Source organism: Notamacropus eugenii, chromosome 2 (genome assembly GCF_028372415.1).
Source record: "Notamacropus eugenii isolate mMacEug1 chromosome 2, mMacEug1.pri_v2, whole genome shotgun sequence".
Taxonomy (NCBI): Eukaryota; Metazoa; Chordata; class Mammalia; order Diprotodontia; family Macropodidae; genus Notamacropus; species Notamacropus eugenii.
In genome coordinates this window covers 346129552-346156391 of record NC_092873.1, presented here as the reverse complement: position 1 = coordinate 346156391, position 26840 = coordinate 346129552, and the positions used below count along the sequence as shown (strand labels likewise).

Genomic DNA, 26840 nt, shown 5'->3' with positions numbered 1-26840 from the left:
TCTTTCGGAATTCGCACAGTCCTCATTTTTAGGAATGGGGAATGGAACTGGACCTGTGATTTTATTGATCTAGGCAACTCCTAGGTAAAGGAACTTCCCTTATCAAAGCAGGTTGGGATTTTCTCTGGAACTTATGGTCTTAAAGGGCTCTCTGGAATGTTGAGGGCTCAAGTGACTTCCTACACAGTCAATACAAATCAGACACAAAGCCCAGCCAGCCCATTAATAAATCCATAATTTCTAATTTGCCACTCTAGAGGTTTTAAGGAATTTCCCTTTGAGTGATATGAGGGCCTTTCTTTTAGCTGAGCTGAGTTATATCACTTCAAATGGGAGTTCTGTATGTTGTCTGATGTGTTCTAATCTGTATCACTCTTCTTATTTTTGCTTGCTATCTTGTTGGATAAATAAGTTAATAAGTTTGCTTACTATTCATTATTTGTGATAATTTTTTTGTGTGGTAGTATTTGGTAGGAGGGAACTAAGTTTTTGACCATAAATTTGGGGTACCCCTTACTCTTTAAGGAATAATGACAAGAAAAGTGATTTGAACATAAAAACAGTAATTCTCCTAAACTTGCAATATTTCCTCAAAGAGGAAGGAATATATTAATCTTATAATCCCAGGTTTGCTTCCTGCCTAGAAAATGCTAGCTACACAAAGTACCAGCACAAATAATAAATTGCAAGTAAACCCATCTACCCAATGAGAAAAAAATGATTATTTCTCTCTTGCATTAATAACTAATTATTGAATCAGGACCAAAGGTCCTTTCCCTTTTATACTTCTTCATCTAGAAATCAACCAGTATGGGAAATTGCTCTCAAAGACTTTCCCATACTAAAGATGTAAATCAAAAATGGTACAAGAAGTTCTAAGTTTAGACTAATGGATGGATTCCTGCTCATTGTGTTTACTTAGATAGGTCTGGGAAAATGGATTCTTCTCCTTTTTGTCAGGTGATACAGAAATTGATAAGTCTCCTAGACCAAGACATGGGTGATCCAAGTCATGTATCCCAAAGATCCTCATTTTAATAGAGCCTACCTCCCATTATAATATGCATTCTCTCTTATTGTTTGTTGAACAATGAGTTAATCTTCAAGGTGCACCCTCTTTTCAAAAGACTTCATAAATATCCAAGATTTGACAAGTTCTATCTCTTGGCTGCTGAGGGAACAATGAGCCTGTTTTTGTTGACTGCTTTCTAGATGTAGCCAATAAAACTGATTTTAATTAATCCAGAAACTCTGTCTCTTAGAACTTTTTAAACATCATACCAATCAGATAAAAACAAATTAGAAAAATATAAAGATTATATACCAGACCACACACAGAATGAATAGAATTTCCTACTAGGAATGATACATCTCATATCAGTCAAGGAGCTCTCAAGGGAGAAAAAACTGGAAATCAGGTACATGTTGGTTGAGGAGCTAGGCTTCCCCTCTATGGTGCCATCTAAAGTTGGTTCTTTTTCTCTCTAGTTTCTTCCTGAAGAGAGTGTGGAATTGCATATGAGCTCCCTAAGAGCAGGAAGGAAGAGCAATGTCTCTCCTTCTAAAACTTTCATGTCAACTATCCATCCTCCTCGTGCAGACATGTATCATTGTCATCATTCTGCCAATGAATGAGAGGTTTTTTGCTTTTTTTTTTTTCTACTGCAAATGCTTCTTGCTTGAAGCCAGGGTTATCCACTGGTACCCAAACCTCCTGGGTAAGGAAACTCCCTGCACTTGTAGTCTTAGAACCTTGAGAAGCCAAATGACTTGATCAGGATAACACAATCAGTATATATCATAGCCAGCCCTAACTGACTTCAGGGTTGGCTCTCTCTCCATTACTCCAAGGAAAATCTTCTGGTAGCTAAACTAGTAATAGCTTTCAATAGAAGCTAAATAAAAGTTTGGAAGTTTGGGCATTGTGAGGGCTGATTCCATTTGCTGAGTATAGTCCATTGACCTCATTCACTCAACTTTTTTGAATGTCTGTTTGCTTATAATTAGAATCAGAAATGGTATGCCTACTTTCCAGGGTTGTTGGGAGTAGCAATAAAATGAGTTTCAAACACTTAATAAATGTAAAATGTCCCAGAGAAATTTAAAAACTAATTAAGCTTATCTTTTAGTGGTCAATAAATGGAACAATAAATACTTTGCCCATGAGTTTTGTTCTGGCTCAATCTTTCTCTTTTCTACCTTGCAGATGATGACTCAGTGAATATCAAAGATGTTGTGTCAGCTTTAAGGAGGACTGACAGTTTCTCCAATTTTGTTGGTAAGAGTTTTGTCAAAATGTTTATGGTAAGGTACCAAACCTGTTGAGTCAGAGTGGTATAGAAGGAGAGTACTAGGCTTTGAATGAGCATGTCCTAAGTATGAGTCTCACCTTAGATACTTACTAGCTGTGTGATCCTAACCAACTCATTTCACTTGCTTGAGCTTCAGTTTCCTTTTCTGTCAAATGAGTAGGATAATAATACTGTCAGAGAATTGTTGTGATAATCAGAGGAGGTAATGTATGTAAAGTGTGTTGCAAACTTTAAAAAGCTATATGAATGTCAGTTACTAATGTGGGTGCTTAAATAAATGCTCATTGGATGAATGACAAGGTAAATGGATGTGGACTAGAAGATAGTATAGTTAAATGAATTTAGAATTGGCTGAATATCCATGTACAAAGAATAGTCAGATATTTCTTTGGAATGAAGTCTTAGTTAATTGTTGCAAGGATCTGTTTTTGGCCCTGTGCTATTTAATATTTTACCAATGACTTAGATAAAGGCATAGATAGCTTGCTTATCAAATTTGCAGATGACACCAATCTGAGAGAAATTAACTTTTTGGATGACAATCAAGATCCCAAAGTATCTCAATGGGATGAGATGTTGGGCGGAATCTAGTAAAAATGAAATAAAATGGGAATAATATGTGCAAGGTCTCTTGCTTGAGTTCAAAAAACCAATTTTATATTCATATTCAACCAATCAACAAGCTTTTATTTGTTAAGAACCTACTATGTGCTGGGTGCTTGGAGGAGATACTAAGACAAATGTGATTGTAACTCCTGCTCTTAAGAAGCTTACAATCTACCAAGGGAAATTGAAGTATATATGGAGAAATATATATAGTGAAGTATATATAGAATATATATACTTCATATACATATATATACATGAAGTATATATGGAGAAAAGATAAATTCTGGGGGTGAATGGGAATTTATTGGCAGCTTGGAAAATCAAGAAAAGCTTCATGTAGAAGGTGGCACTTGAGCTTGAACCTCGAAAAAAGTTAAGGATTCTAAGAGGTAGAAGTAAGGATAGCATGATGCTAGATATGTGCTTGGAGGGTAGGGAGACAGGAGGGAGGGAAGGACATCCAATATAGAGGTATGGGTGATGGGAAATAGAGTGTCATGTGTGAATAAGAAAGGTGAGTTTAACCAGATCCATAGTCTGTATGACAGCGAACGATGAGTAATGAAAAAAGGAAAGGTTAAATAGGGTTTTTGAGGGTCAACAGAGAAGTTAGTATTTGACATCCTAGGGGTAATAGTGAGCCACTACAGTTTATTGAGGAGGGGAGAAGTAACATGGTCAAACCTGTACTCTAGGAAGAATATTGGGGCAGCTGTGTGGAGGATGAATTGAAGAGGAATTGAGGTAGGGAAATCAGTTAGGCAGTTAATTCAATAATTCAGATGAGAAGTGATGAGGGCATGAACTATGGTAGAGGCTGAGTGAATGAATGGAGAGAAAAGGGGAATATATTGTGAAGATAAAGTGGATGATATTTGGTAACTTATTGAATCTATGGAGAGAGAGCGTGTCAGGTGCCAAAGATAACACTAAGGCTTTGAGTGACTGAAGGATGTTGCTGTGCCCCCAGCAGGCATAGGGGACTTCAGAAGGAGGTGGGTTTTGAGGGGAAAGATAATGAATTCTATTTTGAATATGTTGAGTTTAAGATGCCTCTGGGATATCCAGTTTGAAAAATCAAATAGGCTATTGGTAATAAGGAATGTTAGGACTGGCACTCAGGAGAGAGGGACTAGCTGTGGATATATAGATCTGAGAGTCATCAGCATAGAGTAATAATTAAACCCATGGGAGCTGATGATGTTATTCAGAGAGAAGAAAGACTTTAAGAGAAGAGAGATTTGAGGTTACAGTCAGGGTACTATTAGCATGTGAACTCTTTGAAGGCAGGGACTGTTTTTACCTTTTGTATCCCACAGTGCCTGTCATGTAGTAAATGATTCATAAAACATTTTTAGTTGATTGATTGATTCGTAAGTTTCTGGTATAATTGTCTTACAAAACTTGATAATTAAAACCCAATCCCGAAAGTCTCTCAGGCTATTGTAGTTAAGAATAAATGTCAAAAGAATACTATATTTAAATAGAACAGTTAGCAAAGTCAATTTTAGTCTGTTAGGATGAAAAGGTATATTATGTTGTACTATACATTTGAAAGAGAATGGAAATTTACATGGTCACAGAATCATAGAACCTCAGAGTTATTGGGATGTCTGAGGCCATGTAGTCCAATTTGTGTGTGAAAAAGAAACCCTCTACCTACAATACACTCAACAGACAGACCCTGAGCCATTGCTAGACCTGCAGTGGGTTAGAAACCTGTGCTTCCTTAAATTGGTCCATTCCACCATGAGTAGCTGAAAGTGTTTGGAAGTTTTTCCTTGCACCAAGCGTAAATCTGCCTCTTTGTACTTTCCAGTCATATAGCAGTCCTTTAGATGGAGTGCTTTGCCATTCCTTTTCCTGCTCATTTTATAGATGAGGAAACTGAGGCAAACAGGGTTAAGTTACTTGCCTAGGGTCTGTCTGAGGCCAGATTTGAACTCAGGAAGATGCGTCTTCCTGATTCCAAGCTTAGCACTTAGCACTTAACACTGTGCTACTTAGCTGCCCATTTCCATAAATTTTTGTGATTGAGTAATAAGATATAATCTCCAGGTTCTTTGCCTTCCTGGTTGTTTCCTCTGAACTTTCTCTAGTTCATCAATGTACTTTTCAAAATTTTATATCCCCAACTGAATATAATATTTCAGACATGGCCTGAGCCAGGGCAGTCAGAGAATAGTGAGACTCAGATACTCCTCTCTTAATCCCACCTAAGTCCATGTTAGTTTTTTTGTCTCCTATATTGCATTGTTTACTCACATTGAGCATGCTATCCACTAAAACTTCAGATACTTTTACAGATTTTTCTTTCCTCAACTCTCCCTAATGTCCTTTCCTCCAACTTGACAGGTGATGATCCTGTTTCCTTTACTGATTAAATAAAGACTGTTCACCATTACTTTTTCTCTTCTTGCTTTCTCTGCATCTCACAACATGCTGACATAATGTCCCACACCTTTGTACCTCCAGTCCATGATGAGGTGGCTCTTCTTTCCAAGGTCAATGTGAATTTGATTCCCATCCCCCTCTGACTTCTCTGTAAGTTACCCCCTTGGTTATCCCCTGTCTCTAATTATCCATCTCTCCCTGTTCACTGGTTCCTTATAGTTCTCTGCAAAAAAGCTTGAGTCTTCCCCATCCTTAAAAAGCCCTCAGTAGATTCTTTTTGTTGTTTAGTCATTTTTGAGTCTTGTCTGACTCTTCATAATCCTATTTGGGGTTTTCTTGGCAAAGATACTGGAGTGGTTTGCCATTTCATTCTCCAGCTCATTTTACAGATGAGACTGAGGCAAGTAGGGTTAAGTGACTTGCCCAAGGTCATGCAGCTAGCAAGTATCTGAGGCCAGATTTGAACTCAGAAAGATGAAGTCTTCCTAACTCCAGGTCTGGCACTCTATTCAGTGCACCACCTAGCTGCCCCAGCTAGACCCTACCATCCATTCAAAGTAATGCTCCCATAACCTTCTTCCTTTTCTTAGACTCCTAGAAAAATTGCCTTCCCCTCCTCTCACTCTCTCCTCAACTATTTGCAATCTGACTTTTGATGTCATTACTCAACTAAAACTGCCTTCTTCAAAGCTACCAATAATTTATCTTCATTGCCAAATGAAGACTGTCCTTAATCCTTATCCTGCACAACCTCTCTGCACCATTTGACACTGTTACCTACCTTCACATGCTTGACACACGCTCTTTTCTCTCTTTGGTTCTCCTGTCTGAGTCCTGGGTCCCAGAGGCAGAGTATAAATCCCAGTGGGAGAGGGAGTCAGGGAACTAGGCTCCAGTGTAAGCAGCATGATTTGGAGCTGTCTGGGAAGTGAGCTGGTGTCCTGGTTCTGGGCAAAATAAGGTGAAAGATCCTAAATACGGAGTTTAATGTGTAAGAATGACTAACCCTAGAAACTGAAAAAACACTGAAGAAAGCCTTGATATCTTGAGTATTCAGTTACAAAAAGCTACGTTTAAAAAACATTTTCTCTTTATTTGCAAGGAAGAACTTAAAAATTCACAAAGACATTTAAAACTTTTTATTTGTTAAGCACAGCTGAATTACTGCAAAGCTTGACTAGTGAAGTACTTGTTTTGTAGGAGAAAAGCTATTCAAAAATATTAATTTTGTTTAGCCCCATAAATGAAACAGTTCATCTATTCTGAATTACTTTAATTTTGTGGGTAGCATTGAAAGAGACCATCAACACAATGGCCCAGGATAAAACAGTTCCTCTGCCTATAAAAGATATATATATGGATGTACTTCAGCACAAATATGGTCTGGAATCCACGGGAATGCCATTATCTGATCAAGCAATTCAGGAAGCAATCGGTGCTCCTCTTCTTGAAGGTGAGTTGATCAAGTACCAACCAATTTTTGAAGTGGGAGAAGAGGTGCTATGGTGGGACTGGCCATTTCCTCCCAAGTATTTTGTAGTACTTTGTTAAATGCTTAATAAAGCCTCAGCTACACCATTCTTAAACAGCACTGCAAACTTGCTCTAAAATTGTTTTATATGGAGCACATTTGGAATGAGACAAGTCTATGCTGCACCCCCCTTCAAGGTAGTTAATGTTGTCATGAGGTTCTTATATGATCACCACATAGCCTCCAAAGTTGACTCCCTAGCTTCCAGGGGTATGGTGTGTGACTGTTTAGCATCTACAGTATTTCAGAGAGGATGAATTTCATTTCCAGAGTGGATAAGCTATTCTCTTTTTCCTTTTTTACTCCTCTCAAGGAGGTTTGAATAGTTTTATGGTATCTTCAAATTAAAGGCAATTTAAGAATAAAATAATATACACTTTTCTCACAGCTATCAGTAAGCAGGAAAGCTATGGTGATGGACTTGACCAGGAGGCAATCTGATACAGTCGATAGAATACTGGATTTGCAATCAGAAGAGAGCTATGTTTGAATTCTACCTCTGCCTCTTGGGAGTCATGGGGAAAGCATTTAATCTCTTTTCTGTAAAATTGGGGCAGTAACGCCTGTTGCACTAACCTCAGAGGGCTTTTGTGAGTGAAATACAACAAAAAAGATATTATTGAGGTTTGCACAGTATATGTAGCAAAACCCAGACTGTGCAAGAGCCTCACACCTCCTACCAAGACATGTGAATAGTCCCCCTTTTTCTCTGGATTACGTAACTCACTCCAATCTACTTTCCTACTAGCAGATCTAAGTTCCTAGATACAGACCATGATACTACAGCTATCTTCAAATTCTCTTAGGGTCCTAGGGCTAAGTAAACCCTAAGAGGAAACAAGTTGTGTATATGTGCGGGGAGGCAATTTCAAAATACTTTGTGGATCTATACTCCTAAAACTCTGCTCATACATAAATCTCTACTGGTGTTCTTACCCTTAACAGTCAATCAGTACACACAATTAACTCAAAGCAGAGATATTTACTGAGTTTACCATCCTTGAGAATGGTAGCTACAAAACATTTACTTTGTAAACCTGGGTGCATTCTCTCACAACCACATACAGTGAGTGGGAAGGATGGGTATACACAAAGAGCACACTAGTAGGGAATGTTGACCTGAAAACTTGGTTAAAGAAAAGGCAACAGGCTAAATACATACATTTTATGATTTAATTAATTAATTAATCAATTCCCTATTAAAGAAAACGGTAACATAATGCATTATGGAGCCAGAAATGTTCTGGCTACCGATACAAAGAATTGGGCAGCCTTAAATATGTTTTTAGGACAAAGAAGTGTTCTGTGTCCTTCAGATTTATGATCTCCATAAGTGACTAACTAGACCGTTAGAAAGGAATTTCTTAATTGCATAGCTTGTAAATACAATAAGATAACAGAGTTTGACAAAGTTTCACATAGAAATTACAACCCAAGATGTCTGTGTTTTCTTTACCATAAACACGCCATAACATAGTACGTCTACAAATATTAAGATATGGAAAAATGTCCCATTATTCAAGATAATGTCTTAGGTTAAAGGTCTCTTAAGGAATGTTAAGTCAGCCCTGGCGGGCTTTTGTTGACATAGGAAGAGGCATTCTCTGAGTTTGCTTCAGAGAGAGCAAAAACATTATTCCAAAATTTTATATTAAACATTATCAGGAACATATGAGGGCAAGGTGAATCATGCCTCTCATGCATGAACTCTCATGTTGCTCCCCCTGTATGCAATATCTCTGATAGGCATGTCCGCTAGGTTCCCTGGGCTTGCTTCCTGTAGGGTGTGCTTTCTCCTGGTAGGTGAGCATCTCTGCTACAAGATGTCATGGGAGGAGGGAGGAGAGAAACATTCCCTCTCTTCTCCCTTAGTTGGCTCTCTTTTACACTGCCAGAACTCATTCTTTTCAGAACTGTCTCCTTCCTCAAATACAAGGCATGTATCCTGCTGAATATGCTGTGGTTCTACTGGGCTAGAGGAAAATCAGTTGATTACTAATTAACCTGATAACTACATCTCCCTCCCACCCCCATCCTCTCACCACACTGCACATAATTTTAATTATTCTGAGATCATGGTATTCTATGTTTTGTAGACCTAGATGATCAGTGGGAGAATAATTGGTGTTAAAGAGATGGGCTATTGTAGCAATAAGCAGTTGAGCTTCTTATACTAACCTCATTTTACTATCTTTTAGCTTAAACCACTCTTTAAAAGTTTTACAATTAAATATGCATATATTTGTCTAGACCTGTGATTTTATTTGCATGAGGAAATTTTCTAAAATACAGATTAGCAACTCATCTAGCACTTTAAGAGTCTTTAAGAGCTTTTTGGGAATCAATGAGAAGATGAGTTATCTTGCTCATGGTTATGTAGCCTAGTGAGATACAATTTGAACTAGATTTCCTTGATTCCAAACCCAGTCTTCTGCCATTCTGCCATGTTCCCTCAACTTCTGTAGAATAAATTCCATAGTTTTCTTCTATGCCTGGTAATAATTGTACTTCAATCTTTTTTGCTTTAATAATCTCCAATTTGTCTTCTAGGTGCAGAGAGAGATAAATTCAACGTATTTATGACAGCCATGTCTCGGAGTGAGAAACTTCCTGTGAAAGATGGTAATATGTTCATAATATAGAAAATGTAGCAACTGGGGGAAAACCCTGGTTATTGGATATATCTTTGCCATTTAAGTTGGGTCAGGATCAAGAATATTAATTTATAATATTTTCCACCAGTCACCTGGGTGAGTGATTGCTTTCTCTTTGATTTTCTGTTTTCTTACCTGTTCAGGAGGACAGTGATACTTGCTTAAAGCATCTAACTCAAGGAATAGTAGGTGAACAGAACAGATTATTATTTGTCTAATTCAAATCCCATTACAATGAATTATGAGGAACCATTCAATATATTTGACTCTTTTAGGATGGTTTGGTCACCCATTACTACCTTGGACAATTTCTGTTCAAAATGGAAGCTCAAAGGCAAAACTCATCTGCCCATAATTCAGATTGAGGGTACTGGCAAAATCTGTCTTTCCAACCTTTCTTACTAATTTGTACATTGTGTGTGTGAGAAATAGCAACTAGGCTCAAAATCTATTCTCATGAATAGACCACAATGCCCATACAAAGGAAGCCAGTTTATGGCGTCTTCTTGCTTCAAGGGTTCCTAAGCTCTGTTCTCACCCATTCTACTTGTCTTTGTTGATCTACTCCTAAACTTAATGCCAAAGACTCTTTTCAAATTTAATTGCTCTCATTCCTTATAGCTGCTATGTTTTTACCTGTCAAGAGCTATGTGAAACCTACTACCATGGACTCAAGCTCTGTCTTGCTTGCCTTTCTCAGGCCACTCCAAAACTATATCGTTTTTGCATTCATTTAATCTGAAATTGCTCTTACTTTCATTCTTCAGTTCACACTCAAAACATACCACAAGGTAAGCTTCAATCTCTCTATACTTCTTGTTCAAAGCTCCCAAGCACTCCCTTGTAATCAAGTGGCATACATCAGTCCTCTGCCCATTTTCCTGATATCCCAAATATTCCTGTGGGATGGTGATTTGCTACCCCTTTGAAATGGTCCCATTAAGATAAGAGATGGAAATAATTCTTCCCTCAGAAGAGGAACACCAAATTCTGTTTCTTTTTTCCCTTCAGAAACTTCAGTGTCTTGACTTTCTAATAAGAATCTTGTTAATCCCTATTTCAGGAAAAGGAAATAAATAGACCATTAATGAACTCCCTAGGAAAAATCCCCAGGGCCAAATGGATTCACCAGTGAATTCTACCAAACATTTAAAGAACAATTAATTCCAGTACTATATAAAGTATTTGGAAAAATAGGTGAAGAAGGACTCCTACTGAACTCATTTTATGACACAAATATGGTGCTGACATGTAAACCAGGAAGAGCTAAAACAGAGAAAGAAAATTATAGAGCAATTTCCCTAATGAATATCAATGTAAAAATTTTGAAGAAAATAGACAAATAGAACAATGTGTAACAAAGGTTATACACTATGACCAGGTGGTATTTATGCTACAAATGTAGGGTTGGTTCAATATTAAGAAAATTGTCAACATAATTGACCATATTAATAACAAAATCAATAGAAATCATATGATTATCTCAATAGATACTGAAAAAGCTTTTTAACAAAATACAGCACACATTGGAAAGCATAGGAATAATGGGAGTGCTCCTTACAATGATAAGGAGTATCTATTTAAAATATTAGCAAGCAGGATAAACTAGAAGTCTTCCCAGTAAGATCAGGGGTGAAGCAAGGATGCCCATTATCACCACTATTATTCATTATAGTACTAGAAATGTGAGCCACAGCAATAAGGGAAGAAAAATAAATCAAAGAATTAAATTAGGCAATGAGGAAACAAAACTATCATTCTTTGCTGATGATAAGAGGGTGTGCTTAGAGAACTGACTAAAAAACTATTTGCAATAATTAATAACTTTAGCAAAATTTCAGGATATAAGATAAGCCCACATAAATCATGAGCCTTTCTTTATATGATCAACAAAGCCCAGCAGCAAGAGATAGAGAAATTCCATTTAAAACAACTGTAAACAACATAAAATACTTGAGAGTCTACCTTCCAAGACAAACCCAGGAACTATATGAGCAGAATTATAAAACACTTTCCACAAGGCAGATCTAAACAATTGGAAAGATATCAACTGCTCCCAGTAGACCAAGCCAATATAGTAAAAACAACAATATTGACTAAACTAATTTACTTATTCAGTGCCATATCAAACTACCAAAAAATTACTTTATAGAGCATAACAAAATTGATCTAGAAGAACAAAAGGTCAAGAATATCAGGGGAAATTTTAAAAAATACCAAGAAAGGTGGCCTGGCAATGCCAGATCTCAAACTATATTATAAAGCAGTAAATCATCAAAGCTATCTGGTGCTGGCTAAGAAATAGAGTGGTGAATCAGTGGAATAGATTAGATACACAAGACATAGTAGTCAATGGCCATAGTAACCTGATGTTTGAGAAACCAAAAGACAGTAACTTTTGAGATAAGAACTGCCGATTTGACAAGAAACTGCTGGGAAAACTGGAAAATAATAGGATACAAACTAGGTATAGAAATAGACCAACATCTCACACCATATGCCAAAATAAGGTTAAAATGAGTGCATGATTTAGACATAAAGGGTGACACCGTAAGCAAATTAGAAGAGCAAGGAATAGTCTATCTGTCATATCTATGGGGAAGAAAAGAAATCATGACTAAACAAGAGGTAGAGAGCATTACAAATGTAACATCAATAATTTTTATTATATTAAATTAAAAAGTTTTTGTACAAACAAAACCAATACGACTAAGATTAGAAGGAGAACAGAAATCTGGGAAACAATCTTTATAGCAAATGTTTATGAAAAAAACCTCATTTCTCAAATATATAGAGAACTGAGACAAATTTATAAGAATATTAGCCATTCCCCAAGTGACAAATGATCAAAGGATATGAACAGGCTCTTTTCAGATGAAGAAATCAAAGCTATCTATAGGCATGTGAAAAAGTGCTCTAAATCACTTTTGATTAGAGAATTGTAAGTTTAAACAACTCTGAGGTACTACTTCATACCTATCAGAGTGGCTAATGTGACAAAAAAGGAAAATGATAAATATTAGAGAGGATGTGGGAAAATTAGGACACTAATGTGCTGTTGGTGGAGTTGTAAACTGATCCAACTTTGTGGAGAGCAGTTTGGTACTATGCCTAAAGGGCAACCAAACTATGCATACTCTTTCATTCAGCAATACAACTACCAGGTCTGTATCCCAAAGAGATCATAAAAAAGGGGAAAGGACCCACATTTACAAAAATATTTATAGCAGCCCTTTTCATGATGGTAAAATATTGAAAACTGAGGGGGTGCTCATCAATTGGGGAAAGGTCAAACAAGTTGTGGCACAGGAATGTAATGGAATACTATTGTACAATAGGGAATGATGAACAGGCAGATTTCAGAAAAACCTGGAAAGATTTGTGCAAACTGATGCAAAGAGAAATAAACAGAACCAGGAAAACATTGTGCACAGTATCAGCAATGTTGTATAATGATATGCTATGAATGACTCAGCTCTTTTCAGCAACACAGTGATCCAAGACAAGTACAAAGGACTCATGAAAGAAAATGCTATCCACATTCAGATAAAGAACTAAGGGATTCTGAATGCAGATCGAAGCATATTTTTTCACTTACTTTACTCTTTGGTGTTTTTTCTCTTTTTGATCTTTCTTCTTTCACAACTGTAACTAATATGGAAATGTTTTCTAAGGTAGCACATGTATAACCTATATCAAATTCCCTACCATTTTCAGAAGAGGGGAGTGCAGGGATGGAGGGAGGAAGGAAAATTTGGAACTCAAAATCTTATAAAAATGAATGCTAAAAATTGTCTTGACATGTAAATGGAAAAAAAGTTTAAAAATACTATTAAAGAATCTTCTTAATCTATCCCCTACTGTGATTATGAGGGGGCCTAGTTGGATATTGGCTTCCTGCACAGACCCCTGGCATTGGTACCCAGATGCTGAGTTGGCCCTTTTCTTCATGCTGTGGCTCCCCGTGTTCCAAGGCTTGCATAGCAATCTCCTGTCTTCCTGTATAGGAACCTGCTGGGGCTGGCTCTATCTCCTCTTTTGTTCTGCCACATCAGAGCTTTGATTTGACTTCAGGACTCCCATTATTAAAGTTCAGGCCAGTTTATACCACCCTCTCTTCAGAGCACTGACTGATTTCAGGTCTTGCTGGGTTGAACTCCTTTCCTTGACTCCTCCAGTCTTTTGGTACAGTTCTACAATGAATAGAAGAGCTTCTATTTTTTTCCCTTGGTTTTCTTTATCATTGGTCTTTCTGAGGTCCTTCAGTTATTTTCTGGGATTCATGTGGAAAAAGTGGGCTTCTCTATAACTTTTCCCATTCCCATCTTTAGGCAGAAATCCTGGGAGGTATCTCTTTACTGGAGCCAAGCTCAGTCATCATAATTGCCCAATGTTTAGCTTTTGTTGTTGTTCTTCTAGTATATCATTTTTTAGATTTTGCATACCATACTCTGCATTGGTTCACAGTTTTGGTTCTTACAATATTTATTGGCATGGTAATTCACCTGTTGTGAACTTAATAAAAAATTAGAAATAAAAAACTTTTCTTGTATACTTTCCATGGGCATCTCTAGTCATCAGATGATATTTTGCTTGTGTTCTTTCTCCTTGTAGCTGTGAAAACGGGTGTTGATGTTTTTACACATTTGGAAGATGGAAAGATTGGTGTTCCAGTCCTGAAGCAAGCCCTGGCTAGTTTTAATATCAATTTACCAAAGGAAAACTTGGATCAAGTCTTTGCAACTTGTGCCACTGATGGTGAGCATTCCTAGAATGGAGTTCTGTATTATTTCTTTGCAGGAAGCTGTTAGGATGATTCTTCATAAGGTTAACTTTGGTATTTTGATGGCTTTATAATTTCTTCCATGTGAGTACTCCCGAGTCATTCGCTTCCTCATTCAATCCACAAGGCACTGTGCTAATCACTATGGATACAAATACAAAGAATGAAACAATCTTTATTGCAAGGATCTTCCATTCTAATGGGGAAACAATAAGCACATGTTTAAGTACATATACAATATAAAGATAAAGTGAATAAATACAAATATGTACAAGGTAGTTTAACAGGGAGGTACTAGCAGTTTATGGGTATCAGGAAAGGTTTCATATGAAAGATATTAAAACTATGTTTTAAATGAAGTAAGAGACTTTATGAACCTTAGGGCATAATTAAATTAGAAGGAGTGTTATAGATGATAATCTAGTAAAGGAAACTTAGAAGGACTTGCTGGACAGGTAGAAGAACCAGAAGAGAATATTCATAAAAACCCAGGTAAATGATGGTATTGAAGAATGGTAAATTAAGTTCCTTGAGAGAACATCATCATCATCACCACATATTCTGAAGTCTCCTGGCATAATGGCAAGAGAAGAAGGTTAGGCAGACTCTGATCCAAATATTATACCTGTGAAAGGAGGGAAACTTATCTAGTGACTTGTAGACAACAGGTATTATCTCTGGATTCTGTGTTTGGTTTCTGTGCGAGAAAATTGTGGGAGGATTTGAGATGATTAAGGAAAAGGAAAGCATGGAAGTGACACAGGGTGAGAAGAAGAAAGAACGGTTAGTAGTGGTTGGTGATTACCTGCCTGGGGGGGTGGGGTGGACCAAGGTACCATTTGTTGACCTGATAACAACAAAAGAGAAAAAAAGAGAAGTCTATCCTCTTTCTGGAGCATATGTCGAAGACATTATAGAGAACTTTTCCGAAACTTATCAAAACATATGGAGAGTGATTCACTTCTGGTTATTCACATGGATAGTCAATGATATTACCAGAAAGGTAAAAATACTGCCAACAATTAGGAAGACTTGGGCAAACAACTGAAGACCCCAGGAGCACATGTCATGTTTTCCTGGCTGCTGCATACTGAAGCCAGGGGAAGCAGAAGAGAAAAGTTGATTTGGGAAGTGAAAAGCTGGCTAAGAATATGGTGTCTGAGAATGGGATGTAGATAGCTGAGTCATTGCTTAAGATATAAGGATGACAGATTCCTGGTCAGAAATGGAATATACCCAACAAAGGTTAGCAACAATATATTTTCTGGGTGTCTTTCAAATAAAAAATGTCTTTAAATTAAAAAATTATGAAGAGGGAGAAGACTGCCTATAAGTATGTGTATGTGTGTGTGTATATATATGTATATTTGGTATGTACATATGTGTATATATAAAATATACATACATACACACACATATATATAATATATATGTATATACATTTACATACATGCTAAACTAGATGCGATAGAGAATAGCAGCAATGAAGAAAGAAGACTAAGAGTTGAGATAGCCAAAAGGTCACAGGAGATAAAATTCAAGATGGCGACCAGTAGCAAAAACCCATGGCCACCACTGATTTGATAATAAATAAAAAACAGAAGAGGTCCTAACTCAAGGAGACAAACTTAACCTCATATCAGTGAAGCTTCATGAAATGGAACTGATGACTGGACCATGACTCTGAATGGATGTATTTCATTAAAAGGAAACAGGATAGATAAAAAGGGAGGTGAGGGTAGCATCATATATCAAGAATATATAATCATGTGAGGAAATCCAGAAACTAATACAGGGGAGCATTGTGGAGAGTATTTGTCAATGGAGGGAGGAGCAAGCGATTATGTCAGTGGTGTGTAGTACAGACTACCTGGACAAAAGAGGAGATAGATGAGGAGCTTGGAAAATGGATCACAAGGCTGACCCAGAGACACGATGATATAGTAGTGATGGAATTCAATTATCTAGACAACTGCTGAAGCTCTCTGCCAAGAGCAGAACAGGTAATGATTTCCTGATTGCCTTGCATATGGTCTGATGTATACCCTAGAGTTTAATAAAGTATATTTCAAAGGGTTCAGAGGGAAAAATAGGTAAGATCTTATGAACAGAATACTACTATGGAAATCAGCCCAGGAGGGATGGGATATGCTCAAGAAGGAAATTTTTATGACAAGGGGAAGAATTCCAATTAGTAGGAAAAATGGGATTTGTCTGAAGGGACTGATGTGGATGCACAGTGAACTCACCAACCAACTTTGACTAAAAAAATACAGATGGTAGAAGCAAGCCCAGGTTCACAGATGGTAACTATGAATATCGCATGTTCCTGTAAAAATAGTGTCAGTGATGCTGAACCTCAGAACCTGAGGCTGCTGGGAGAAACTAAGGACAACAAAAAGTTTTCTTTCAATATATAATAAAGAGGAGCATAAAGTAAGGTACTGTATCTTTTCTTGGGGCATAAGGGAGGATGATAAATGACAATGAAGAAAACGCAAAACTGTTTAATTCTTACTTTGCTTTTTTCTGCCAAGGGAAATGACCCTTGCAGTAGAAATGATGTAACAAAAATATCTAAGAAGTCATGTCATGAAGTATTAAGAGAGCACCTAGTTTGCCTTTGATGAGTTCAAGTCACCTGGTCTAGAGGTAGCAAATTATATAGGCTAGTGAGTTTGACTTTCATTTCTTGGAAGATTCTAGAATGGATCATGAAAGAGATGGGTGATGAACACCAGAACAGGGAAGAATGATTACAAAGAGTCAGTTGGCTTCATCAAGAACAAACCATGCCAGACGAATCTCATTTTCTTTTTCTGACAGCATAATTAAACTAGTTGATGAGGGAAATATGAACACACTTTACTTAGACCCTAACGAAGCTCTTGATAAATTATCTCATACTTTTTTTGGAGAAGATGAAAATATGTAGACTAGGCAATAATACATTTAGATAGATTTAGAACTGTTTGGTTGGCAGGACCTAAAGAGTAATTGTTACCAATTCAGTGCCAGCATGAGAAAAGTCTCTAGTGGAGTACTATAGGGATCTATGTTTGACTCATCTTTGTGACATTTTTGTCAATGACTTGGGTAAAGGCATAGATGGAATGGTCATCACATTTACAGATGACACAAAGCTAGATTGGACAGCTAGAGTACTAGAAGTACAGCCAGGATCCACAAAGATGTTGACAGGCTAGAGCACTGGGTTACATCAAGTAAAATGAAATTCAGTAGAAGCAAATATAAAGTCTTAAACTTTTGTCTACTTAAGTATGGAAAACAAACTTGACCAGCATATGGGAGAGAAAGTACCGTTAGACGGGCATTGTCCTGAAAAAAGACTGAAGGTTTTAGTGAAATGCAAACTCAATGTGAGTCAGTGGTAAAACCTAGCATTTGAAATAGCTAATTTGATATTGGGCTGCATTAGGACAGACATGGTTTCTAGGAATAGTGAGTAAATAGTCCCATTGTACCATGCCCTCATCAGTTCTCATGTGAAGTACCATATTGGGTTCTGGACCACACATTTTAAGAAGGACATTGATCATCTAGAGAGTTTTCAGGGGAAAGCAAACAAGATTATGAAGGAGTTTTTAGCTCCTGTTCTATGAGGATTGATTAAGGGAAGTGAGAATGTATAGTCTAGAAAAAAAGAAAACACAGGGGAAACATGATAACGGTACTCAAGTATATGAAGGGATATCACATGGAAGAGGAATTAAGCTTGTATTTGACCCCAAAGGGCAGATACAAGAATAATGGACAGAAGTTGCAAAAAGAAAAGTTTATATTTGATATCAGAGAAATATATCCTAACAGTTAAAACTATCTTCCAAAGTGGAAAGAACTACTCTAAGAATTGGTAGGTGACTCTTCCTTGGAGGCTAGATAATCACTTGATGAGTATACTCTAGTGAGGTTATCAAAAGAAACCCTAAACCAGGTCCAAAAATTTATTTAATTTACCATAATTAATTCTTTATCACTCTGTCTCATTTTTTCTCTGCCTCGAGAAATTAAAGCCACTTCCCTCCAAAAATTGCTGAGCTTTTTGAAGTTATTACAAAAAGTTACTGAAGGGCAGCTGTAGGAAAGGCATCATTTCATTTAAGAAAACCAGTACAACGCAAAGTCAAGATTGTAGCCATTGTTTCTTCAGTTTTAAATTTAGTAGAGATACATGTAAAGTCTTTCTCTTGGTTGGAAAAAATAAACCTTAGAAATATTAAATTGAAGAGGCAGACCCAGGCAGTAGCTAATATGAAAAGGCTTCTGATAGGGGTCTGTGTTTGAATATCAATACCTTCGAATTTTTTACTTACAGAGAGTGGGAATGTAGAGCTAAAAGATTTCATCGGTGCTTTAACAGAGACTCCAGAGTTTGCTGATTCCATAGGTAAGTGAAGATTGCAGTTTGAAGAAAATGTATTGCATCAGAGAACTTTTCATCATGAAATGTCTACTTAAAAATAGTTATTGTAATATCCCAGTTGTGTACTTCTCCATCATCTTGGGTTGGCATCAAAGAAGCCTTTATTATACAGGTAGAATTTCAGCTGATCCCTGAAGTTTGGCTACGAGTTTGACCAGGGAAAAGGCATTTCATTCATTTAGCAGCATCAGCAAAGATTGATAATAGGGATAAAAGTTTGGACTTGTTTAGGGAATAACAAATCATCCATTTAACCTAAGTCACAGAAGAATAGGCAGCCTGACACAGGAGCTTAAAATCATAACTGGACTCAGAAGAGAATCAAATAATTTTTATATTTTATTTCCTAAGTGCTATTTATAAAGAGACTTCTTTAACATGGAGTGAGGAGGATTTGAACAGGGTTTGAATGAGGAAACTACATTTTTCTAGCTTTTACTGAATTGTTGTTTTTTAAGCAATAGAATTACTTTTTGTACTTAATTTACATTGACTATAAGTATTATGAGTCCTATGTGGGTAGAATACAGCTATCATTGGACTGGGAATTATGATAACCTAGGTTCTCCTGGTCCTAGAAGTAAATATGTGTCCTTGGGCAAATGCACTCAGTTACTTCATCTGTAGGAGGAGAGGTTGAAATAAATTATTTTTAAGACCCTCTCAAGTTTAGAAAATTGTTGGCTCAACTTTTCCAATAGATTTGGATATCCCAGAATTTTTGGAAACCATTGATTTCAATTTTAAGATAATAGATCAAGTGGTTGGCAATTTCTGTGTGACTGTTAGCAAGTACATTAATTCTTGGTACTCTGAGAGAGCCAAAACATATTTGTATTATTCATCAATTTCTTACTGAACATTTAAAACTAGCTTTGCCCTTATATTGTAATATCATTTAATGTTTTCTGAGAGTATAATACTTTTCATCATTGTAGTAATTAATAGTGGAATTTTTTTCCTAACACATGCTTTAAGGGTCACTTGTGAGGCAACACATGGCACTCCAATATGGGAGTCAACAGTTTCCCCTAGACTTGATTATAGCTCAAAAGTTTTCCATTGAAACATATTTATCTCCATCTCTTGAATCAATTTCTTAGATAGTTGTGAGATGTCTGTTGTGTGTCTTAAACCATATATAATTTAATTGATGGCATATGCCAGACCCTAATGCTGCCACTGACACCTACTACAGTCACCTGGCCATTTATCTTTGTTATGTGTTTTCAGCTTTGCAGCTAGCCTCTTCTGGTCTAGAAAATCTCCATGATAATATCATTGATTATGATGAACTCAAGGACTCATTGACCCAACAGGGTCTTTATGCAGCAAGTGAAGTGCTTGAGCAAATGTTACCAGAGGTTACCAATGGTAAGCACTTATAATGTTCTGGTGAACCTTGAAAACGCAAGATGCTTTCTTAAAAAATTTTATATTTGGAATGAATACCACAAAACACAGTTTACTGGATTTTAGAATCACCCAATGCAACAGTACAACAAATTTGTTATAGACATAGTCAATCACTCACTGTGCTAGGTACTGGGGGAGTTATGGTTTAGATAAAATCTTCAAAGAGCTTATCTTTTGTTTAGTGGACAAAATGCCAGTATAGTCATGGAGGGATGGTGGTAAAACAGCTCTCTGGAAGTAGTTTGGGAGAACAAGAAATATTCCCTTTCACTTGACTATGAGTTGGGAAAGTAGAGAGGGGTGTAAGAGATTTAGTGTCCTTAGGGGAGGACTAGGCTTCCATTAAAGTGAATGGGAAGGAATACATAAAATCCTTGAGGTCAAGAATCTGGATCTCAAGGTTCATTTTTTTCTTTGTGTCTCTAGCTTGTAGCATAATGACTGGCATACATATTTGATTGTTTAGTCATTCAGTCACTTCTGACTCTTCATGACCCCATGGCCCATAGTACACCAAGCTCTTCTGTCCTCCACTATTTCCTGAAGTCTGTCCAAGTTCAGGTTCATTGCTTCCATGACACAATCTATCCATTTCGTCCTCTGCTTCCCTCTTCTCTTTTTGCCTTCAATCTTTTCCGGCACCAGTCTTTTCCAATGAGTCCTATCTTCTCATTATGTGACCAAAGTATTTAAGTTTCAGTTTCAGTCTTTGTCCTTCCAATGAATAGTGAGCATTAATTTAAGTATTGACTGATTTGTTCTCTTTGCTATCCAGTAGGCACTTAAGAAATGCGTGATTGTTTGATTTATTATAGCTGAATTTTGCTTCTTGTTACAGAAGAAGGCAAGGTAGATTTATCTAAATACATGGGACTCTTATCCAAAGTGCTGTTGATCCCTGAAGCTTCTGGTAAGTTTGTTTTGTTTTTATTTTTAAAAAGATTTCTATCCTATGTCTTTCCAAGGGAACTTGATGGGGTTTTTAAGTGACTGTTTTGGGACCAGAAGTGTGATTTCCTTGCAACAGGGAACTCCCAGTGAGAAAATGTCCTCTTCCAATGCAGAACCATACCTGGTCTGCAATTTATTGTCTGGTGGTTCCCTTGGACACTAAGGAGTGGAATGACTTGTCCAGAGTTGCACAGCCAGTATGTATCAGAGGAATTAAAACTAGATCTTCCTGACTTTGGGTCTGTCTCTATAATCATGTTTTAAAAAGTTATAAATGTGTACAAATAAATAGCTATTTGACTCTGCCTGTTTAGCATGCAAACAAATAAGAAACTGGGAGGAAAACACATGAAAAGGGGACAATAACACTGAAACAAATTATATAGTGATTGCTTTCAACAATGAAAGACAAGGACATAAAAACTGAATCCAGGTACAATGCTACTCCTCACTTTAAGTATTTTGTAAAAATCAACGAGATAGTAGGATTCCCTTTGAATTTGTTCAGCATCTAGGTATTTCTTCCAAAATTCACTATTGTGGAAATATAAATTGTGATATAGTACTAACACTAGCAAAAGAGGTGATGATGTTCTAGGGGAGAGAGGTCCCAGAGGAAGGGACATGCAGAGGAAGTAGGGTTAGAAAGAACCAATTTTCATATCACTTGGGAAGATTATAGTTTAATAGCACAAAATATACTTCTCAAAATTGGGGTTTACTTATCATCATGATTATGATGAAATTATGATACAATCGTATCTATTGGAGATTTAGCTATAATTGGTTACAAGCATTTTTTTTTAAACTAGCTGTGTGTTGGTGACTATATGTACTCCTATATCCACCAGAAGGTGGCAGTTAATGGTAAGAAATAGTGAATCAAATCAAACCATTCTTTCTAGGTCTCTCATTCATTTATAATAACATTGGCATGTATTTGTCCATTGTTTGGATGGGGTGGCATTGTGGTAGAGCAATAGGTGGTTCAGTAAATAAGTCAGTCTTGTTTCTAGTCTAATTTAGTCTAAGATTAGAACATGAATCAATGACTAATGGTTCAACATTCAATTTCACTATATTGTGTTCCCATTACCTATTCCTTACCTTAGCCAGAACTCTTTTATACACAAGGTCTTCTGTAGGCAAATGCCAGGGAACGGTAGCTGCTAATAAAACAGCTATCAATTAAGAGTAAAATACAGCACTCAGATAAACACACAAATGTACATATATAGATATACACAGGGGAAATGAGAAAGTGGAAATAAATTACACAGGAAGAATTCATTTCCTTCCTTGGAAGTTCTAGATCTGTTCTTATCAGTGAAGCTTTAATAAATATTTTATTCTAAAATATTTATTTATTTACATTTAGTTTTCAACATTCACTTTCATAAAATTTTGAGTTTTAAATTTTCTCCCTCTCCTTCCCCTCCTTTCTCCCCAAGACAGTGTACAATCTGATATAGGTCATACATGTACAATCATTCAACAAGTATTTTAATTATAAGCAGTATTTGAAGTAGTATTGTATAACTGTAACTGAAAGGTTTCCTATTATCCTCATTCCTACTTCATAAAAAATATAGATGTGTAATGCCCCATATTAATTTTGTGGGAAAGAAAATAGGTGAAATAATGTTTCAGAGGACAGATAATTCCATCATGACAATCTTATATATCCAGGCAACCAACTGAATGGTATCATAGCAAAGATTACCTTATAGCAGGTTTTTGTTAGATTTTCTTTCTTTTGTGCGACTCCCAGGAACTTACATGAATGTCCTAATGAGAGCCCCCCCACCCCTCTCTCTCTAATCAGTGTAATTAACCTTCCTGTTCAGAGATGGGGATCTCATTATAAGATAAAAAGACTTTTAAAGCATAAATTTCCCTTACTAAATCAAACCTATTGGCCTATGATACACTAGGATATGTTATAAAATGTAGTTGTGCTGACCTGAGTGGAAAAGAGGGCAGAAAACTAATCTCTGAATGATAAAAACCCAGACCTGCCCATCTAAGTGTCCTAATAATCTTGATCAACTGAATAAGTTACTCCCAAGGATAATAGTACAATAGAGATAACTTTTTGAGAGGCCATATCAACAATTAGGTCTTATGGATACCATCCTGGATCAGAACATAGTGTAATCTCTATTAAGAGTTTGTTTATTCAACAAATAAAGTCAAGCATAGTTTGAAGTTCAGACCATAGAAATCCAGGTAAATTTCTATCTATATTTCAATTTACTTCAGAACTAAAGGACAAAATAAACAAGGCAAACTTATCCAAGGGCCTTCAATGAAAAACTGTCCTGTGTTGTCTTTCACATACTTTACCCAAGAATCTATCGGGAAATGATATTGGCCGGATCAGTAGTATGCCAGAGTATGCCTGCTGACAAATTAAGGATATATCTTCTGGTGAAATAGATATTGAGCAGGACTCTTTGTAATTTACTATATGCTAGTTCTATAGAATCTTTCAGTGAAATAACTAAGAAATCCTGTGAATGTTCTAATGTCTTTAATATTGAAAGTGAGTTTAATGTATCACACTCTCTTATATGCTGGCAAGTGCTCCTTCACAGGTATGATTGGATTTCCTTATGTAGAGGGGAAATAACACAAACTTCTCCTTGTCATCATTAGATTTTCCTATGAGGTTTCTGTGTGAAAAGGTACTATGGTGTAGAAGATAAAATGCTGGACCTGGAGTTAGAAAGAACTGAGTTCAAATCCCACTTCAGACATAAAGCAGTTGTGGGACCCCAGCAAGTCTCACTTTAGTCATCTATAATAACTAACCAAAGTATTTACCCAACAAGAGTTTTATGAGGCTCAAAAGAGATAATGTATGTAAGGTACTTTGGACATTTCAGAACTCTATACGTTAATTATTATTTTTGATGTTTCGTCTAATGGAGTTATAATAGTCCATTATATAGTCTGTTGGAGTTTAGATAGAAGCATATCTGAGATAGTTCACTATTATTATTATATTTGCTATAATAATATTATTATTATAACATTATAATATGTTATATTATAACATAGTGTATTATGTTCTGGAAACTATTGCACATGTGGATAAAATGACTGTTGTTTTGGAACTGGACAAAAGTGTTAGGACATAAATACATCTTCATTTTGCTATCTGGAAGTATCATCGGGACCTCTTCAGTAGGAGACCATGACAGAGGTGATAATGATAATAAGAATTGCATTTATGGAGGCTTTATATAAGTGCTTTATGGATATTATCTCATTTGATTGGAGATGACAATGATAATGTACTTCTTCCTGTTCTCATATGATTTTAATTACTTCCACTTTGTCTCTATATTTTGAAAGCTTTTTAACCCGTGTAGCTTAGAATTTTGAGGATTTGGTGATAGTGTCTATTAAAATATTTTAAAATTTTGTATAGAGCAGTTTTATGTTCAGACAAATGCAGGGAACAATTTTGTCTGTGATAATGTTCTAGTTCTGGTAAAATTATTTTTTTGAATTCTTAGGAATATTTTGGAATCAGCATTTGTTATCAGTTATTTGTTAGGTTATAAAAACAGTGAATTTATCATACATGACTCTGGCTACAAGATTATGTCTTACTAAGTATTTGGTAATGCTAAATTTTCACAACCTACAGTGATGTGTTACGTGGTTTTTTGAAACATTTTGTTCTCATTTCTTTTGATGGAGTTCAGACAGAAGTCTGTTCTGGAATAAGAAAGAGGAAATGACTGAGGAAACAAAGATTAGAGCTTCTCAGCTTTTAGATTTACCAGCAATACATGCCAAAATTGTGCAAGGAATCGGGACCAGGTCCGTTCCAACCCTAAATGCAGGGAGAGAAAGACTTTTATACATTAAAAACAGTTAATCAAATAAGTCCAATTAATTAAAAGAAAAGAATTAAGTAGGATATAGTTCTAGGTAATGTGATTTTTAATTGGAGGACAGATTGGGAGCAAGGAGAGTGAACAGGTACAATTCTCTGAAAACAGAAAAGAAGAACCCCACTCCCTCAAGGCTTCTTTATACAGTCAAAGGGACATGCAAAGAAAGAAGTGAACAATAAGTACAGGACGAGTTTTCAGATAAGAACTACAATTCTGAGAAAACTCCTTGTGTCAGTCGTTGAATCTGACTGAATTTCTGGTCAGCATAACCTAAGTCTTAGATAAGATGTCTTAGTAAAGCAACTGATTAAGGTGGTCCAATTTCCCAGTCATGTAGGACTAGGTTCAAATAAAGTTTTCTCACAAGACAGAAGTTAGACTAGACGCATAGTTGAATATTAAGAGGACTGAGTTGCTCCAGAATAGAATCACAAGATGCAATTAGGCAGTTCACTCAATTCCCACCACTACTTGGTACTCCAGTTCCCTCAATTTCCTCACTCCAGGGATTATTCTTAGGTATTTTAGAGAGTTAGCCTTGAAGCCAAGAAGATCTGGTACCAAGCCCTACCTATGACTCATATTGACAGCACAAAGTTAGACTAATGACTCAGCCAGCTGTCAGAAACTATAAATTGCAGAGAAGGTGCTGATCTGCATTGCTAAGAGGGAGCTTCTTCATCCAGGAACTCCCCATATCAGCATAAACACAGGTCCAGTCTCCATCTCTGTTCATGGCTTAGTTGTGTGTGTGTGTGTGTGTGTGTGTGTGTGTGTGTGTGAATACAGTAATTACGTTTTGCTGTTGAACTTACCTCATTGTAATATGGGCTCCTTGTAAGCAAGAACCTGCAATATGATGTCAGTAACAACGCTGCAAGGATGCTATTACGCCTCACATCTTGTTTCCACATGACTTTTTTCTCCTCAGCCAGGTCTCTATGTTTTGATGATGATTAATGATGATGACAATTTCTCTTTCTAGGAGTTAAAGAGTCTCTTAGTCAAATCAATATTCACAAAAGTGATGAAAACATCATCCCTGAGTTTCAGGAAAAGCTACGTGTCCTGGGGATCCACCTAAGTGATGAAAAAATACAGGAAGCATTGGATTCCACCAGTGTCAGTGGTGAGTATTTATTTCAGTTCCACATGCAATAATTCCCATATAGAAGTTTCTCTCAACTAGTTGGTTATGTGCACATATTTACTTATTGGTTGATTTTGTTTTCTTTAAAGGAAGCTCAGTTAATTTTATTGACATGACCAAATCCTTTTCATTCTTAAGCTCTATATTATATCTTGAGATTTTCTTAGGTTAACTTTGTTATTTACTTAAGTTTAAAACAATTTGGATTTGTGTCCTGTACCTAATGCTTCTGTATTTCATTGTTAAAAATACAAACAATTTTTTTTTGTTTTAAAATGTGACAAACCAAGGGTATGGGAACAAGTAATTCTCAAGCTGGTTTGGGGGATAACTTTCAGTTTAGTCTTTGTCTACTCAATACTTTAACTGTACTTTGTAGACTTGATTTTATAGATCTACTTTTCTCTTCACTGGAATGTCTAAATTGTTTTCCTTCTTCATCATCATCTTCTCTTTGTCAGAGGATGGAACAGTGAATTTAAAGAACCTTATCAATAACTTGACTACAATGAAAAAATTTGAAGAATGCCAAAGTGAGTATGAATTTCAAAATAGGAACATTCTTATTTTCTCAACTTTAAAAACTATGAGTTAGTTTAAAATTTACTTGGGGCAGAAAAGATATAAATTCAGAAAAGTTATATAACAGTAAAAGTGTTAAATAGTCATACAAGATAACAATACA

The 26840-nt window shown here is 36.3% G+C and overlaps 1 protein-coding gene across 6 annotated transcripts in view; it reads left to right on the top strand.

Annotated features, from left to right (window-relative positions):
• The window catches only part of EFCAB3 (EF-hand calcium binding domain 3), a 481176-nt gene that overhangs the window by 70534 nt on the left and 383802 nt on the right, over window positions 1–26840 (top strand). For all 6 annotated transcript variants that reach the window (XM_072645908.1, XM_072645906.1, XM_072645907.1 and 3 more), the window contains 9 exons: window positions 2207–2278; window positions 6604–6768; window positions 9397–9468; window positions 14115–14258; window positions 18620–18691; window positions 19961–20101; window positions 20982–21053; window positions 25991–26134; window positions 26617–26688. In XM_072645908.1, the coding sequence (XP_072502009.1) occupies window positions 2207–2278; window positions 6604–6768; window positions 9397–9468; window positions 14115–14258; window positions 18620–18691; window positions 19961–20101; window positions 20982–21053; window positions 25991–26134; window positions 26617–26688 (954 nt within the window). The remainder of the gene's footprint in view (window positions 1–2206; window positions 2279–6603; window positions 6769–9396; window positions 9469–14114; window positions 14259–18619; window positions 18692–19960; window positions 20102–20981; window positions 21054–25990; window positions 26135–26616; window positions 26689–26840) is intronic.